We start from the raw sequence: 18400 nt of genomic DNA, 5'->3' as shown, positions 1-18400 counted from the left end.
AAGGAATTTTTTTTTTTTTTTTTTTTTTTACTTTTAGATTTTATATTTTCTAATACTAGTCAAACAATTTGATTTTGTTGTTGAATAATGAAGGAGTTACTATCGTTGCACTACTGCAACATGTGGTGTGAAGAAGAGAGTGGAAAGGTCTTCTGAAGATCCATCAATAGTTGTTACAACTTATGAAGGTGTTCACACACATCCATGCCCCGTTACACCACGTGGCAGCATTGGCTTTTTTCCAGAAACCACTGGCTATAGTGGTGGCTCCATTGGTGGTCTTGGTGTTGGTCTTGGTGGTGTTGCTAGTAATTCGTCTTTGTTTTTCCCAGAATTCAATTATCAAGTTCAACCACAACAATCAACCTACTTTCAGACACCAACATTACCACCTATAAACAGTTTTACTACTGATTCGTCATTGTTTTCAACTACTAATTCATCCCAAGAAGGAATGTTATCGCCATCAACTTCATCGTCTTTGGCTAGAGATCATGGGCTTCTGCAGGATATGGTGCCATCCCAAATGAGGCCAACAGACCCAAAACAAAATCAGTAGGAGAGAATGAGATCATTATCAATTGGTATGTTAGTTTATTTAACTGATGAATCTTAATTTAGATAGGAACCCTGCCTAGCCCCCCATCAACAATTAATTAATTATAAGAAACTTTTAATTTCCCCTAATTAATTAATGTTGTACAATGACTAGCTTATTAATCAACCATAGCTATGAACTTCTTTTTGTTTTATGGGGTAATTAGCTAGCTTTTTCATGTATAATATATAGTAGCAGGATTCTTTCAGTACTTGTTAATTACTTATATTTCTTAGTTTTTTAACATTCTGGCTCTTCATATTTGATTTGTATATTCGTTTATTTCGTTTCTTTTTTAGGGATGGGATATAATTTCTGTACCATTAAAATTACTGGAATTGCATGCATGTGCATTTGTTCTTGACATCAGCGGAATATATTGGACGTTTAGGGTTTTCTCATTCATCCGAGTTGATTAATTCGATCGAAATGTATATAAATGCAGGGTAAGAAGGAAGCCATAACCATAAATTGTTCTTAGCTTTGCTTTATTTGGAATATACCATCTTCTCTTCTTGGGTGAAATCCATCCTTTATACCTTCTTAACTTTAACCTCTCCCTGGGGAAAATAAGAGACAATTTTAAACCACAAATTGTTCATTAATTTCTTATTAATTATATCTAAGAGTTAGGCTAATCAAATTATCATACTAGCAGCTAGCTAGTTGTTCTCTTATCTATAAGTATAATATAAATCAATTTCTAGCTCTCCACTAAGGTAGCCTAGCCACCAAGATATGACCTTAACTATATCCTACATATGATCTTTAAGGTTGCCACACTACTAACTTTTTGAGATATTACCTTTTTTTTATGGTATAAGGGTCAAGTATTTGAAATAAACTGACCCGACTAATCCAGATTCATAGCTACCCATTAGGTTTTTCCATTCTAAGAGTTAATCAAACATGAACCTTTTGGTTAAGGGTGAACGGACCTCATCCATCCCGTTCCCACCACACCTCTTGATGGTATGTACGTAGCGAGCTAGTTTTGTTGATAAACTCTATATATAGGTAGAAGAGAGCTATATGTGAGAGTATCAATTCCATTGATGATGATGAGTTGATTATGTATGTAGGTGTAGAGGGTGATGTGTGTGTTTGATGGCTCAATGTTCCATTTTAAGGTAAATCTCAAGGAGCTTTCATGAGTAGGAGGAGGGGAAAGGGCAAGGGTGTATATATGTATATATATGATGATGAGTACTAAGTAGGAGCATGGCGTCAGATTTTGTTAAAGATTTTAAATGCATATAGTTCAAGTAAATGTACTTACTACAGCCATGTCTGACACTCTTTTTGCTTGAAATGTCCACTTCAATTCAATACCATATGCCACTTCTAGCCAAGCATCATTTCTTGCCTACACTATTCTGATTCCAACTTTGATATATGCCTACTCACCAAACTCCACACCTTCTATACCTTCCTATTTATTATATTCCCCATCCTTCCATATTATATATATAGAGAGCTTAACCAACATGGGTTATGGTGCAGTAGTGAGACTACTAATTCACCCTTAATCGAAGGTCTCGAGCTTGAGCTTTGAGTATGGAAAAAATCATGTTGGGAGCGTCACCTCCAAATGAGCTCTGTTGTGCGCGATCCAAATTTAGTCGGACTCCAATATGAATTCCGGTGGAAAATCAGTATATATATATATATATATATATGGAGCTTAATTCTTCAATGAGATTTTTTATTTGTTTATTTAAAGCAAATACAAAATTATGTGCATGTTACTATTTCTGTCATATCATGTGTTATGTCAAGATCGGGGAAGGGTTTTAATTAGAAGAGGAAACATCACATAATTTATCAACACCAAATCATCACATCACAATAATTAAACAACAAAAAATGACTAATTAATGCTGCTATACTTAGTTACATGTCATTTTTATAGTCTTAAAATCAAATAATCAGAAATGTTCTCATATTGGAAAGAACGTAAAAAGAACCTTTTAGAGAAAGACCTTTCCCATAATTAATGCCATATAATAATATATTCACTTTTGTCTGAGTTCAAATAAGTGGCTGATTATGCAAATAATTTAACGTTGCCAAACATTCGAGTCTCGTCAACTTTTTGGGATCCGAGCCTCGGATGGTGATTCTATCAGTTCCATTGAGTTTGAAATGTTGAGTTTGATCTAGTATGGTGGTTGGTTAGAGTCCCGAGACCTTAGGTTGTGATTCGGGTATTTAGATAAAAATTTAATTTTTGGCCTAAAGGAGTTCTCCTTCTTTTGGAAATTCGACAATTACATTGGCTTCAAAACATATTTTATGATAAATTTGCACTATTAATTTGTGTTTATAAGGTTCTAGATGACTTTCGAGGATCAAAAAGATATTTTGAAGGTTGATGATGCATACTTTTAGCGCGAAATCCTACAAACAAGCGCACACATTGTGCTTGTAATTAATTATTATTAAAATTAAATTGATTTCTATCTTCTTGATCAATATAGTTGCATGTTTCATTTTGATTCAAATTTTTTTTATCAGTGAATCCAAAAGAATAAGATAAATATGAAGCATCACCATTTCTATCAAGTAATTGACATGGATCAATAATTAAAGTCACACACATACGTTTAATTTGTAAACATTTTTAGTAGGTTTAATTTAGTCAAAATTAAGTAGTTACTTTAATTACTTTTTCTTAATAAGGAAACCATTAGATAGTGATCTTACAACCAAACAAAAAAATCATGTAGAATGCGATGGAAAAGCTAGCTTAAAAATTCAATCCACATAAGGAATCAGAATTCAACAAAAATAATTGGATTTCACTGTAAAGGGACATAAATTTTTAAATATTCTCTGCCAGTACACTACATTGAAATATTCATTGTAGCTGTATATTAATGTATTTTGTCCATTTTTTTTATTATTCTTATATCACGTTAGTGGCATTTTCCTGTACCTATGTTTCATTATTAATTTAGTTCAATGTTTATTTCTAGATTGGTGCGTGGAAAAAGAAAAGTTTATTGAATCGTTTTCATGTAAAATATACAAATTAGTCAAAAGGAGATCCCTTTAAAATGACTTACAGTAAATTAAAGAAGATCCTAAATTTTGACGATTTCATGGGGAATGCAACTATAAATTCTAATCACTTGAGTAGGAAGTGATTACACAAAATTAACAAATGATTTCTAAAACTTTTTTTAGCATAACCAATGTTAGACTTAAATGTTAAGTAAAGAATGAGAGCAAACAACACAAAATTCATTAGTTTAGAGTTTTACTATGCCAAATACATATATTTGGCACACTCAGATACACATATTTCTGATATATATATATATATGTGGGTCCAGTGGCGGACCCAGGATTTTCACGAATTGGGTTCAAGATATAAAAATATACCTAATATTATTTGTACGGGTTGGCTGGGAAAATTGAACCCCCCTCAACCACTAGGCTAAGCTTCAAACTTGTGTTAGTGGGTTCAAAATTTAATATATACATATAAAATTTTTAAAACTGATTAAATATACATATATATACAGTGTTATTTTTCAACGAAGTGGGTTCATATGAACCCACTTGAACCACTGTAGGTCCACCCCTGTGTGGGTCTAATTAGGTGTTATTTGTTATGTATACATTGTATTCAAGCATGATTCACATGTATATATTTGAGATACACTAACTCTCTCATTCATCTCTCTCCCTATGTATTTGTATATCAAAATGTATCTATAGTGTGATTTGCATGTATTTCGGATATATCGACTCTCTCGCTCACCTCTCTCCTTTTGTATTTGGTTCAAAGATATATATATATAGTATCTTTGATACATATATCTTATTTGAAATCTGAAGGAGTGGTGTATCTGACATAAAATTTGGTACACAACTATTAATTAGTAAGACAATTTGTAATAACTATAGAGTGAATTAAAATTTATTGTTTGAATGTTTGTGCAATTAGGTAGCTTTTTCAAAGAGTAAAGGTTTTGGACCATAAATCTCGTATAAAGTATAGAAACCCCAAAAATTTGGACGTTAATTACATCATATCCCGAAGGTTTCCCAAATTACAATAATTTTGAATTCTTCAGAACTCGTGAATACATTGCTCTTTCCTCCGTACATAGCAAACGATACATAAGTTATATATCAAATACATATGTTATGTATCAGATACATAACTATAATCCATATTCATACTGATTTAGGTTGAAATAATTTGGATTATGTATCAACAATAACATTTGTATCAGATACATTGTACACAAACAAATTTATAATGTATCTAATTAATAGAGGTGAAGTGATACATCCGAATGTTAAGAAACAAAAGAAAAAAGGGGTATTTTATAATTAATTCAAATGATAGAAATTTTTAGAGATTATATTATTTTAACTCGTCTAACTACCTAGTTTTCCCTAAAATCTCAAATGCCTTTTTGACAACCTATTTGGGTTAATAAGCCCAGCTGAAAAACCTAATTGGGCTATAGTGAACACTTATCAGGATTTTGATCCAACTGTTAGAAATACATCCTTCCCGGAGACTACCCACCTTCTTCCACATCCGCTTCGCCGCCGCCGAGGTACCACCCTTTTGCCCCTTCTTCCCTGTTTACGCAAAATTAAAGTTTATTTTTCTTCTATTTTTCTTTAATTTCTTCAAACATTTACTCTGAAACCAGAATATCTTTCGAACTTAGCTCCAACATTTTTGATATTTTCCCAAAATCTTCAGAATACGCATAGCACACACACCCAGAGGCGTATCCAGGATTTTGAGATGATGGGTGCACTATTACAAAAAGGTGAATCTAAGATATAAATTTGATCGATTTAACATTCAGATTCTTATCACTAAAAATTATTAAAATTTTAAAATTGTAGGTCTAAAGTTATTTTTACCTATCCAAACCACTTAGAGAGACATTGCCCAATTTTAAAAAGAAAAATAAAACAAGATAACTAAAAGATTCAAATTTCTAACCTCACTTAGAGAGGTGCACCCAACATAATCGCACGGTATAATACTTCAAGTGTGGGTTCACATATCTATATTTAAATATTTTTTTAAAAAATATAACGCTACTATATATGATTTCAGGAGGGGAGCATGGGTTCACGTGAACCCGGTGACCCCCTCCTAGATACGCCTCTGCACACACCTAGTTTGTTTTTTATATGCAAATCTGATATAAAATTGTTATACTTTACACATAATGTCGCTCTAATGCGCCAGTGCTTTCAATAAACCTCTAGTAAATAGAGGGTGTTGGATGTACAAAGATTTGCTGTTGGTGTTGAAGCTCTTTCATTTTACATTAAAGTTTCCTGCATTTTGGGAGCTAGTTAATGATGTCTAGAATATGATGGATGAATAGGAATCATTGATTCATCCATACACAGAAATAAGGATTTATTCATCCATACACAAAAATAAGGATTTAAATAGTATTTTCTTCTGATATGTGTTCATCCCAAATGTATATGTGGTTGTGCCTTAAATATGATTCATACCTAAAGTACATACTTGTGTTACTATAGTAAACAGAAAAACATAGCTAAACTAATTCAAAAGTTGCAACAATCATCCTTCTGTTTAGTTTCTGTCAAAAACTAACGACATACACACGAACCACATCATTTTCTCCTTTAATTTCTCAATTTGTGTCCCTCCTGTCCAACCATCTTTCACCTTCTTCGGTCACATGTAAAAAGCATTAACGACTGAAGAAAATTCATCACATAAATACTCATTATGCACAGGGTAGAATCACTGAGGTGTAATAAAAAGGTAAAAGATGGAGTAGTATTTCTTTTGTCTCCTATTTAAAACATATATACTGTTCAGCTTATTTTTTTTTTTTTCTTTTAATACTACCATACCTTTTAATCAACACAAATTACGATGATTTATGACGGAAACAATTAGTGAATTTTATATTAATTCGTGTCATACCAATACTTTCAATTTCTTTGGATCATTTTACCAAACAGGTCAAAGGCATTTTAACACTAGCTTAGAAGATCTTTGGTATTGTTTGGTTATTTGTAGTTCCTTTAGAAAATAAGCTTATCTCTTTCAAGATGAAGAAGATGAAGAGAACTAAAATTAATTAATGTCACTCGTCAATCACATTAACCAATTGAAACACTGCTGGATAGAGAAAAAATATGGACTTGATTTTTTGCTTTTATTTGTGAAGCACAACTATATATAGCGTAGAATACAATATGTGACAAAGCTATAGCTCTTCAATTGGTAATGGTGTAAAGAGTTAAGTATATGGTTTCTCTATCCAAAAGCTCTAGGCTTTTTCAGAAGAAAAGAAAAGATTGTTGAAGACGAAAGGGAAGAATAGAATAGGGATATTCGAGGTGGGGGCGGTTAGTTTTTGACAGAAACTAAACAGAAGGGTAATTGTTGCAACTTTTAAATTAGTCAAGAGATGTATTTTGTTTAGTATAATAACACAGGGATGTATTATAGGTTTGAGTCATAGTTTAAGTGTCTTTAGCCTAAAACTCGTTTAGAGTTTACTAAACTAAATTAATTCTAATTATCGAAACATGAAATAACACTATATAATTATAAACTAACTAAAAATAAAGGAAAGCAAATAATGAACTCTAACCAGGAAAGAACAATTCTTTATGTTATCAATGAGATGAAATCGATCTTGGGTTATGAGCTATCTAACAATCACGTTATCTAATTTACTCATTAACAAGGTTAATATTACAAATAAGAATCCTTTGAGTCTTTAATAATCACTTGTTCGAATTAGTTTCACACCTATATGTCATGGTTGTGAGCCTTAACTTGAATGCATTTCAACTTTGGTAAATTAACCAAGTAAAGCAACTTAGGTATATGTCTATCCTAAGTGCATATCCTCTCCTCGATGCCAAACGTTAAGAATATGTCCTATTTAATCTTTTTGCAATTTTGAACTCTCACTTTCAAGTTCAATTCATTAAATAGTCGGCCAAACAATCGAATAATTAAGCTCATGATCAAATAAATAAATCAATATAATAAACTAATTACTTGAAATCAATATTCAAATAGTAACAATCTTGAAAGGAAAAAATGAGAAGTTAATTCCATATAGACATGGAAGCAAAACAATAAATCTCACAATGACTAATAGTAGGGAGAAGAAAACTTATTGAAAGGCCAATCGGGAAATGAAAAATCGTACTACAATAACTGTAAATAAGCATTTCCTCCTCGTTTTCACTTTAATCGATTTGTCCATGTGACGTTTTGTTTTAGAGAAGAGGTCAAGAGGTTAAGTGGTTTTTGATTGTTGTCTTTTGTATAACGTCAAGAGAAATGACATAGATAAGAATTAAGATCATTGCTTAAAGAGTTTCATTATCAAATTGATCTCGAAATGGATCCCGATAGTAGCTACTGCCCAAAGGTGCTTTATGAAGGGCGGTCCACCATAGTGAAAGTACAATTGAAACCCAATAAACTTTGGCCTCCATGGCAACTCTTAGCTCTCCCAAGGTCAAAGGTTGTCTAAAAACTGTGTTTAGTATGTACAGTTTAGAATATATTTATAGCTAGCGTTTGACCATAGATTTCCAAATATTCTTGGCAAATATTATTTGGGTGAAAATTTGGGTGAAATTTCACCATTTGTTTGGCCATAGTATTTGAGAAACATATTTCACATTTTTAGAAATATATGATTTATACCATAAGTTTTAAAAACTATCAAAACTAATCATAAGTTTGTATTACAAGTCAATTGGATCTTCGTTGCAAAAAATAACAAGTGGTGTCCATGACAATGAAGCAATGTGGTAGTTTGGAGTGAGTGCAACAAGCATCATTCCATACATCGTGAAGTAGATAAAACACATGACTTTGTTACCCTGTGTCGATTGTTCATCATTTTCATCAACAATCATATCATCACTTTCATATTCACTAAATATTTCATCACTACTTTGGTGTTCATGTAAAAAGGTTATGTAATATAACGCAAACAACTACTATAGAGGGTGTTTTTGTAAAAGATAAAAGTTTGGTGTAAAATTTCAATTTTTAAAAGATACCAAATAATGAAATTTGGCCCAAATACTAGAAAAAACTAGTATTTGGGAATTTGGGATATTTGCCAAAAGTATTTGTCAAATAATGGCAAATTGTATGGACAAACATTATTTGCCAAATTTTTCCCCGAATATTACTTGGGAAATCTATGGCCAAACGGGTCCATATAGTACAAAAAAAATCTAGGTTTTAAAAACCAAATCAAAAATCTAAATCAGAATAGGAAATTTTTTGGGCATTATGGGTGGCGCGTCTACTGGTGGTCTGCTTGGTAAATTGAAGTTCAGAAACCACTACTGGGCGTGGCACCACCGCGTTGCATTGGTGGCGCACCAGATGAAGGTTACGAACTGGGAGCAATAATTGTGATTCCACGTAGACAACTCATAGTGCACTTTTTAAAGCTGCTTGCTTCAATTCATTTCAATTTGCACTTGTTACCTTTGAAATATCTTCTTTTCAATCATTAAGCCATTTTGTGTCATATTATTTTGTCTTTCATCATGAGTCTTCTTTGATCTTTTTGTAATTTTAATATTTTCACCCAATTTTGCTGCAAAATCCATCTCTAATGTATCGACAAAGTAAAAATACAATATTAAACGCGAATCACTGTAGTTAATACTCAAACAACGATTAGAAGTACTAAAATGTTAAGGCAAATAATAACTAAATATCTGCATTTTAGGCCGAGCATCAAAATGAATTAATGAATGATGTTCTAAAGGTCCAATAATTACTTTTAGCCCCATTTTTTTGTGTCTAGAATTCTAGATCATATTAGAAATGGCTTTAGATTATCACTGTACAGTTTGTTCGGTTTATGATAGTGTGTTGTGTGATTATTCTTCTAATTACAATATTTTACGTTTGAAAACCCTTGGAGAAATTCTACCTTCACCACTGCTTGGAAGTATTTGTTACATAAAAAATTGAATCAATCAATTGACTATGTTTCAAGCTGGAGTTGGCTAATTGATGAGATTGAATGGTTTATCAAAATAATGAATTCTCTGAGGTTAAGGGATTTTACATTATTGTAGGCAAGATGAAACTTATATGGGGTGTTATGGACTACCAATGCTTGCTTATCTCATTCTTCTTGTCATCATCCTCTTGTTTTCAGGACCTTTTCTGCACTTCCAAATTTTGGTAGGTACTATTTATTCAATTCTCTATCAAATTCCATAGTTATCATGCCAAGTTGCAATTTTTGTTACTAAATATGTGCAAGTTTTAGTTTTCTCGAGTCCTTTTTTTTATTCAGCGATTTTCTATTGAGCCAATTTTCTTTTCATGCTTGTGATTCTAAAATCTTTTGTCTTCAGTTACCCTGAATTTCTTGCATACTTTTGGTTTCCATACTAGTTTTATTTTTTTAAAATACAAAAAGATAAAAACTTTTAATTGATATTCAAAATGAAGTATGTGCTTGTAGTCTACAGAGTTATAGGACAATGCATTTTTTCTGATTGAATATAATGTGATGAGTGAAGCTTCTCCGACGTGACCTCCTTTTTCCAATCACTGATAATTTGAGGTGTGGAGATAACTAGGTTTTAGGTACATACTTTCCAATTGACTAGTAAGTTGCCTTAGCTTAAGGAGGATTCCAGAAGCTAATGATACGATCTTTAAATGCTGAAGAACAAGATAACAAGAAATCGACAAACAAGATAGACTGGCCACACTGTTCCTTGGTAAATTGTATGCCTTTCATATTGGACAATCCAAACTGACATTACGAATTTTATCTTTCATACGCTCTAGCTTTAGTTTGATACTTTTTTTATTGTGGAATTATGTGCTTCTTTGCCAGTGGTCTTCATCAACTTTTTTAAGTATGCAAATTTCTTGCTTTTATCCACATGATAATGGACTCAACTTTCCTTGTCACTACACAGCCCCTGATGATAAGCAAAGCACCAACTCATTTGAGTCTACTGAAGACTTTGAAAGACTGCTCTTTGGTGATAGTATGGGGAACCGTCCAAGTTCAAACTCCTTTTTCAGAAAGCTTGATAGGGTAGAAAAGGCTTATGATACATCTGGGTTGGGCTCCACGTTCAGTTCTGGGAAAGATCTAGTTTACTGAATGGTCTGGATGAGAGTTTTGATACGTTATCAGATGGGATGGATGGTAAGTTGAAGGAAGAAGCCAGATATTTTGAGTTTGATCCTGATGAAGTAGAGAAAGATGATTATGCTTACAGAGCAGATATGACCTTTTGGCCAGGGAACACTTGTAAATTCATGGTATGAGAAATGAGGTAGCATTTCTGGCGTGCTTTTAGTATCGCGAGTGTCATTTCCGTATGAGGATACGTCTCATTGTGGTTTTTGTATATTTTGCACCCATTGGCGTTTCAACAGCTTCCGTCAAACTTTCAAATGTTTAGGTGTGCTAAAATTGTATGGTCGAAGTGCTTATTTCCTAGTACTCCTTGTTTCAATCTTCATTCTCTGTGGCAAGAGCAAACTTATGGATGGCATTAATTTGTTGCCGTAACTCAACCTATTCTCTATGGTGCTGCCATGTCCACCTCTAAGCTATTCATTATTATCTGCAGGATCTTGATCTTAGAAAACCAGGAGTTTGCAAGCCCTTTAAAAGGGATGATTGAAACTACAACAGAGGAAGTTTTGCGCAAAGCTGGTTTCAGGGTTGGTATTCTTGGTTCTGCATCACTTTGACCATGTATGTCTTCAAAAGTTATCTGTATATGCACCCAAATATCTGCATGTGGAGACACCCTCCAGCACGTATATTGCTTATTTAATATACTAGCATCAAGTTTCTCTGCTGGTCAAATTTTCAAAAAGGTTACTCTTGCTGGTCAGTTTATTGGTACTGAATATCACATTCCCAAGTACTGGATTGATTCTTATTGCCTTGTAAGTTTGGCCTAACGGAGTTATCTGATTTATACAGTTAAACATATTTGCAATACAGAACGTGAGGTTCCTAGCTAGCTTCATCACGGAGGCTGGAATTCTCCTCAAGAGGAGCAAGGTTTGTAATCAAATCTATCGACTAATACTGGTGACAGAACACATGGAATGTATTTTATTCTTTCTTTTTGGTTATGTATAGACTGGAATTAGTGTCAAGGCTCACAGAAAGATTGCCATGGGGATCAAAACTGCTAGAGCTTTTGGTGGTCTGATGCCGTTCACCACTATGGGAACAAAACATTTTGTGTTTGGCAGAATAATGGAGGACCTTGATGCAGATTATGAATATGCGATGTACGATCCCAATTTTGTCAATTGGGAACCTCTTTAAGCCTGAAAAGATACTATAGTTTTAATTGACCATGTGGTTTGTCCTTGAGAATGTGTATGTATTATCAGCTAGTTATGGTTATGAAAAGATGCTTTTTTAGCTGAGATTTTGTTTCAAATTACATACTGCTTCAAAGGACTTCTCTACATAACACATAGGTTTCATTTCATTGTACATCAATGATTTAGCTGTTGGAGCTCTCCTTCGTTGGTGTTAATTTTTGTAATATTAGCTCCAAAGTGTAATTCCGATAAGTTACATAAACAAGAAGTAATGAATAGCAAATCATTTTGTTCAGTAATCACATGTTGCAAGATCTGAGAGCAGTTGGTATTAGGTGGATTGTTATACACCATGGGACCTCTCATGTAATGTTCATTTCCAATTTGACTCATTAGCCTTGGACTGTGTCTTCTTCTCAACTGCTCTTCCCTTTTTCTGTTTGCAGTTAACAATTCCTCTATTTAAGGCCTCAACTTTCAGTGTTAACTTAAAAAAAAACAACTTTCTCATTAAGTTACTGTTGAAATTTAATGGCTTCCTTCTACTTAGCTTCTTTCTGCATGATGCTACTGATCAAGTTTTCAGTAACATTTGCTAGCGGAAATGTTGTTTCAAACAAGTTGGAGAAAACATGCATTGATGGTGTCACCATCACGTTAAGTTTTGGTTTGTACCTAAACAGCTGCCCAGAAGCTGAAGCTATTATCTTTTCATGGGTGGAAAGTGCAGTGTCCCAAGACCCCAGAATGGCTGCGTCTTTGCTTCGTCTTCATTTCCATGACTGTTTCGTTAATGCAAGTGACACATTATTTCTTCTGTCTTTTTTTTTGTGCGTAAATATTTTCCATGTTTAATGTTTATGTTGAATGTATTTCAGGGATGTGACGCATCAGTACTCCTGGACGATACCCCTAATTTTAGCGGAGAGAAAACAGCTGGACCAAACTTGAACTCATTAAGGGGTTTTGAAGTGATTGATAACATCAAAGCTGATCTAGAATATGCTTGTCCCCAAACTGTATCTTGTGCTGATATTCTTTCTATTGCTGCTAGAGATTCTGTTGTCCTGGTATATCCTCTTTCTTTAAAATGACTCTGAGTTAAAATAAGAGAAAATGCTCAAATATGCCATCGAACTTTGAGAAAAGACTCATTATGCCATCAGTTAAAAGTTTGGCTCATCTATGCTATTTTCATTTGAGAAAAGATTCATCCATGCCATTATTTGTTAATTGAATGACATTCTTAAAAAATGATTTAATTAAAGACGTGATCAAATCATAATTGACCACGAGTAAAAATGGTTTTGCAAAATCGAAACTTTTTTCAGTTAACAAATAATGGCATGAATGAGTCTTTTCTCAAATGGAAATGACATAGATGAACCAAACTTTTAACAGATGACATAAATGACCGCTTTCTCAAAGTTCGATGTCATATTTGAATCTTTTCCCTTAAAATAATGTTTTTTGAATTTTCGACTAATGCATGCATTGCAGTCAGGAGGCTTGGGATGGCAAGTGCAAATGGGGAGAAAGGATAGCTTAACAGCAAGCAAAACAGCAGCAAATAACAACATCCCAGGACCAAACTCAAATATAGCCACCCTTGTTACCAACTTTCAAAATCTTGGTCTTTCTCTTCAAGATATGGTCACTCTGTCAGGTGCACATACAATTGGGAAGGCTAGATGTGCTACATTTAGCTCCAGGCTAAACAACAATAACGCGGGCGTTAGCAATTCAGAGATGAACTTGGATTTCTTGCAGTCACTGCAACAACTGTGCTCAGCTAACAATAACACTACACTAGCAAATCTTGATGACATGACTCCATCAACGTTCGATAATCACTACTACGTTAATCTTCTATCAGGAAAAGGTTTGCTTGTTTCTGATCAAGTCCTAGCAACTGGAGATGATGATAACACTAGAGAAATTGTGCAGAATTATGTAGACGATCCATCTGTGTTTCTTGAGGATTTCAAAAACTCCATGCTCAAAATGGGAAGCTTACCACCACCAACAGGAACAAATGGCGAAATTCGCGTTAACTGTAGGGTTATTAATTAAAGTTGGATAGCCCAATTTGTAACGTTGCTATTACTATTGATATCATTCTATATATGCTATGCGTGTTAATTTCTTCTCTTTAAACACTAGATTTTGATTTGTTTATTTCATTTAAATTTAAGATAAGTTAATAAATAGTTGGATGACTATATAATAGCTCCAATGTCACTTATAAACTTAAATAAGTATATCAATACTTTACTAATCAAAAGCTAACTTAACTGAACTGTGATATATATAGTTTCACATACGGGAGGTGAAAATAACTAAATGACCGTATTTGTGTATGTTCAGTAGTGTTCCATTTAATCTTATGTCATAGTTGTAGATCGAGGAGGAACATTGCCCAGATCCAAATTAGAGTTTGACTAAATTAACTCAGTCAATCTTATTACCGAACTAATTAAAGGGGCGTATTCTAAAATATGAAAAGGAAACTGAAATAAAAGATTGTTGGAAATAGCAATTGGGTCTGGTCCATTCATAAAGAAAGCTAATTAATTCGTTAGTTCATTAGTTGTTCTCCTAATAAATCCTAGTCTTTAATGTATAAATACATCATTATGGTTGTTTAAAAAAAGACCGTTGTTTCCAACATAATATGTATGAAGGCTACGGTTAGCTATACAAGAGAGAATACCCTCAGCATCATTTAGGATATTTAGGTTGTGGAAGAAGGGTAATCATTCATTTTGTGAAGATCCCTAACGATCGGTGACACATATCGTGATTGAAGCAGATTCAATTTATAAACTAGTAGTTATGATTCAATATTGCATTGGTATCAGAGACATATGCTCGTGTTTCAGTTGTAGACATGTTTTGTATGCAATACATGAAAAATAAGGCTTTTGAGTAATCACAGATTTTTATTGCAATATTTCAATTTTGGATCTGCCTAGTTCTTGCATGAAACCTTAGGAATTTTGTAGCGTTGAGATATTTCCAACAAAATATATATCATAAAAATTGGTCTTCTGAATTTTCGAGTGATTAAATTTTTAGATCTAAAATTTTATTATCACAAATTTAACCTAAAAAATTCAACGATCCATGTTACATGCAATTTTTTGTGGGATTTGAGTTGGATAATCTATCACTCATAGGTGGCTTTTTAAACAAAATCATATAATCAATTGTAATTATCATTAAAAAAAAATTAGGTCAAATTTCAAGAAATTATGTTAGGGGTTTGTTTAAAAATCAATCAACATTTGATCATATATAATTATATATATATATAGATCATTTTTGAACTATTTTCTCAGAATGGGTGATCCTATGTCCCAAAATGAGTTTAAGACTTTAATAAATGTTTTTACCAAATTAACTACGCCTAAAAATATTTTTTCCTTTCATTGAAAAATCATCCGACTCGTTAGAGATAGAAATAAATAGGTTTTTTTTAAAAAAATACTACATTGATGAGCATCCCGGAACTCAGCATTGGTGAGCTCTCCCTGAGGGGGTTGCACTTCTGGTGCATTGGGAACCTCTTATTCTTGAGGATTAACATTCCTCCTAGAAGGACGTCCTCGAACTGCTCTTCGTGGAGGCATGATCTGAAAGATACGCGTAAGCACGAGTTAGAAGGAAACTTTTATAAAGTTGAACTCTATTGCACGAAATAGAGTAAGAAAGAAGTAAAATGTTTCCTAAATGTTGTAGCCTCCTAATTATAGATGTGGTGCGCTTCAGGACTCTACACACACAACTTCATAGACATTCTAGGACTCTTGGACTCTGTGCTTTGATACTAAGTTTGTCACGCTCTGAGCCTACACCCTGGACGTGGTGGCATTCGAGAACCATCATTGGTCCCCAAGCGAACCCTTGACCTGGCTCACTACTCAGCGGAAGACTTACTCAACAAAACAAAAACTTTAAATGCAAAGATTAACTCAAATTATCTCAACAATAGATAACTCAGAAATGTCTGGAAATATTCAAATAGCCATAAGAAGGCAACTCAAGTCTCAAAGCATCACAAGGAAAATAGGGAAAGACTTCTCAACTACTACTATCTATGAAGCCTCTAAATACTACGATAGATGTTGGGACAAGACCCACAACATCTTAATAAAATTAAAATGTAAATGTAGAACCTTCAGGAAAGCAAGGAGGCTCACCAAAGCTAACGGGAATGAAAATGGTATCAACAGAGCGATTGTTGATGACCCTGAACACCTGTATCTGCATCATAAAAAGATGCAGGTCGAAAGACGTCAGTATATTGAATGTACGAGCATGTAAGAGGAAAACTGAAAGCAATAGATGACTGAACTAACAAGGCTGGAAGGAATACTCACCTCAACTCAACTCAATATGTAAGAAACAATAAGACATGCAATATATAAAACCTTTAAAAACAGTAGATATCAAGTCTGTATGTATAAAAATACAATAATAAACTCTTTATTCATATCTGGGAGATTTTTTAACCGATAACCATCACTATGAGCTACATGATGATACATCGTTTCACCCACACTTTCAGAACTGTCCTATACCTTGCTGAGGTATAGAACACCTCAACTATGTGGATCCACTAAGTTGTGCTTAAAAGCAATAAGGAATCATCTAAAAACTATGATCCTTTACCCATGTTGGCAGACATGGTTTATGAAGTATTTTGAGTTGTCTGAACTCATCCCCATATCGGTGCTCAATACTACTTTCAATAATATATATATAACTCATGTTCAAATGTTTGAAACATAACTCTTTCTCAAATTGAGGTTATTACTCAAAAGATCCTCTTAAAAGAGGTAATACTCTGAAACTCCATTGAACTTGTAAACTCATTAGATATCAGTGTTTCTCTCTTTTAAATGTAAAAGTATTACATAATTGGGAATATTTAGCCCCCTTATACTTATTTTGAAATATGAAACTCATATCTCCTCATCCTCATTTAATCAAGACTTAATTCAAAACTATAGTTGATTGCAAAAAAGTTCTCAATTTTGACTCAAAAAGACCTCTTGAACTTTCCTCTTAACTTTACTTTGATTTGAAATGTAAATTAAGAGATGTGATTAGGATATGTATGATCTCTCAAGGATTAATGAAGATTTTTAGAGTAAATATCAAGAAGAGAAATCCGGTACAATGTGAGGGAACACACACGTAAAGAAGGACAAAAGGGTAAGAGACTAGGAGACCCTGGCTCACTGAATGGTGCGGGGCGCCAGCCCCAAAACAACTGAACAATGTTTGGGGCGCACTGAGTGGCATGGGGCGCCAACTCCAAAACTACTGAACAATGTTTGGGGTGCACTGATTAGCGCGCCACACATGGCCCCAAACTATTGGATAGTAGTCCTGGTGTTATGGTGGTGCGTTGCCCCATGCCCCTACCAAGAAATTTGACGAATTTTCTTGCTCAATTTCAAGGCCTAAATCATCTATAATCGAATGATTTCCTCCAAACTTATTTTGATTCATAAAACTAACACAAAATCAACAAAATCCCACCCAAAATCCATCAAGAACAACGCTCATTCGTAAGACCCTCACCTCAAGAACTCAAAAACCTCCATTGTTAAAAGAATGGGGTTAAAACTCAAGAATTTTTCAAGAAACTCAATCAATCAACTTCAAGAATGAATTCATGGATGAAATTACATGATTTTGCGTGAGGGCGAACAAACCCAACACTATGAGAGCTTACATAACTCGAATAACACTTGTTCTTGGTGAAATCCTCAAGTTCTAATGCTTGAAACCCTCTTCATTTTCTTCTCTTGAAACCCTTCTCTCAACCTTAATCGTTTAAGAACGTGGAAATAATGGTCTAAATCATATTAGACCCTTATTTTGGTGAGAAAAACGTTTTAGGCATAGTGGGTAAAGAAAAGACCAAAATACCCCTTTCTTTAAATAGATGGAAAGCCTTAATTAGAGAGGCTGCACTCACACGGGAATAACTCCTTCATCCGAGCTTGTAATTTAGCAAACTCAATGGCATTGGAAAGAGAAATCAAAGACCTTCGATTTGATACCTCATGGTCCACCTTACTCTTTATGTTCTAAAAGATATGGCCATTTGAAGTTGACCTAAAAATTTAAAACCAAAGTTTAACTTGTAGGAATCTCTAGTTGGCTTTTCGAAGTATGAGATGTTACACTGCTTTCTTTATTTTATTAGTATAAATAGTAGTCTTTTCATTTTGTAAGACTTCAATTATAATGATTTTGAATGTTGAATGAAGAAACTCTTTCAAGAGTGTAGTTTAAGGGTGGAATCCCTTTAGTTTAGTGTAGATTAGTGATGGGTGGATTCCCAATTGTTGATTTTGGACTTCTTAACCTTGAGTTCTCTTGAGATTGCTCATTTGTGGTTTTCAATTTGAGTTGTTTCTTTTCGAATTCAA

General features: G+C 33.6%; 2 protein-coding genes across 8 annotated transcripts in view; both read left to right on the top strand.

Annotated features, from left to right (window-relative positions):
* LOC102583101 (probable WRKY transcription factor 48) overlaps window positions 1-792 on the top strand; it is a 2107-nt gene extending 1315 nt beyond the window's left edge. Inside the window, exon 3 of the mRNA XM_006354251.2 lies at window positions 94-792. Coding sequence (XP_006354313.1) covers window positions 94-559 — 466 coding nt within the window. The 3' untranslated portion in view covers window positions 560-792. The remainder of the gene's footprint in view (window positions 1-93) is intronic.
* Window positions 793-5038: 4246 nt separating this feature from the next.
* LOC102582765 (peroxidase 40) lies at window positions 5039-14121 on the top strand. 7 transcript variants are annotated; one of them, XM_006354250.2, is made up of 7 exons: window positions 5052-5178; window positions 10568-10919; window positions 11234-11511; window positions 11617-11676; window positions 11758-12746; window positions 12830-13021; window positions 13452-14121. In XM_006354250.2, exons 5-7 carry the CDS (start codon window positions 12483-12485, stop codon window positions 14022-14024), a joined length of 1029 nt encoding a protein of 342 aa, XP_006354312.1. In that variant the 5' UTR covers window positions 5052-5178; window positions 10568-10919; window positions 11234-11511; window positions 11617-11676; window positions 11758-12482; the 3' UTR covers window positions 14025-14121. The 7 variants fall into 7 exon arrangements, with proteins under 7 accessions (XP_015167271.1, XP_015167270.1, XP_015167275.1 ...); XM_015311785.1 differs by lacking the exons at window positions 10568-10919; window positions 11758-12746 and adding an exon at window positions 9707-9815 and having other exon boundaries at window positions 5039-5178; window positions 11234-11327; XM_015311784.1 differs by lacking the exons at window positions 10568-10919; window positions 11758-12746 and adding an exon at window positions 9707-9815 and having other exon boundaries at window positions 5039-5178; window positions 11234-11327; window positions 11596-11676.
* Window positions 14122-18400: the final 4279 nt, after the last annotated feature.

This window comes from Solanum tuberosum, unplaced genomic scaffold, assembly GCF_000226075.1.
Source record: "Solanum tuberosum cultivar DM 1-3 516 R44 unplaced genomic scaffold, SolTub_3.0 scf00169, whole genome shotgun sequence".
Classification (NCBI taxonomy): Eukaryota; Viridiplantae; Streptophyta; class Magnoliopsida; order Solanales; family Solanaceae; genus Solanum; species Solanum tuberosum.
Note: the sequence above shows the minus strand (reverse complement) of the source record. Positions and strands in the feature narration are given on the sequence as shown.

Coding starts and splice junctions, on each gene's coding strand:
- LOC102582765 (XM_015311784.1), top strand. CDS start 9,712: ATGAAACTTATATGGGGTGTTATGGACTACCAATGCTTGCTTATCTCA. Junction 9,816..11,233: donor TTCTGCACTTCCAAATTTTG/GTAGGTACTATT, acceptor TATTATCTGCAG/GATCTTGATCTTAGAAAACC. Junction 11,677..12,829: donor TTCTCCTCAAGAGGAGCAAG/GTTTGTAATCAA, acceptor AATGTATTTCAG/GGATGTGACGCATCAGTACT.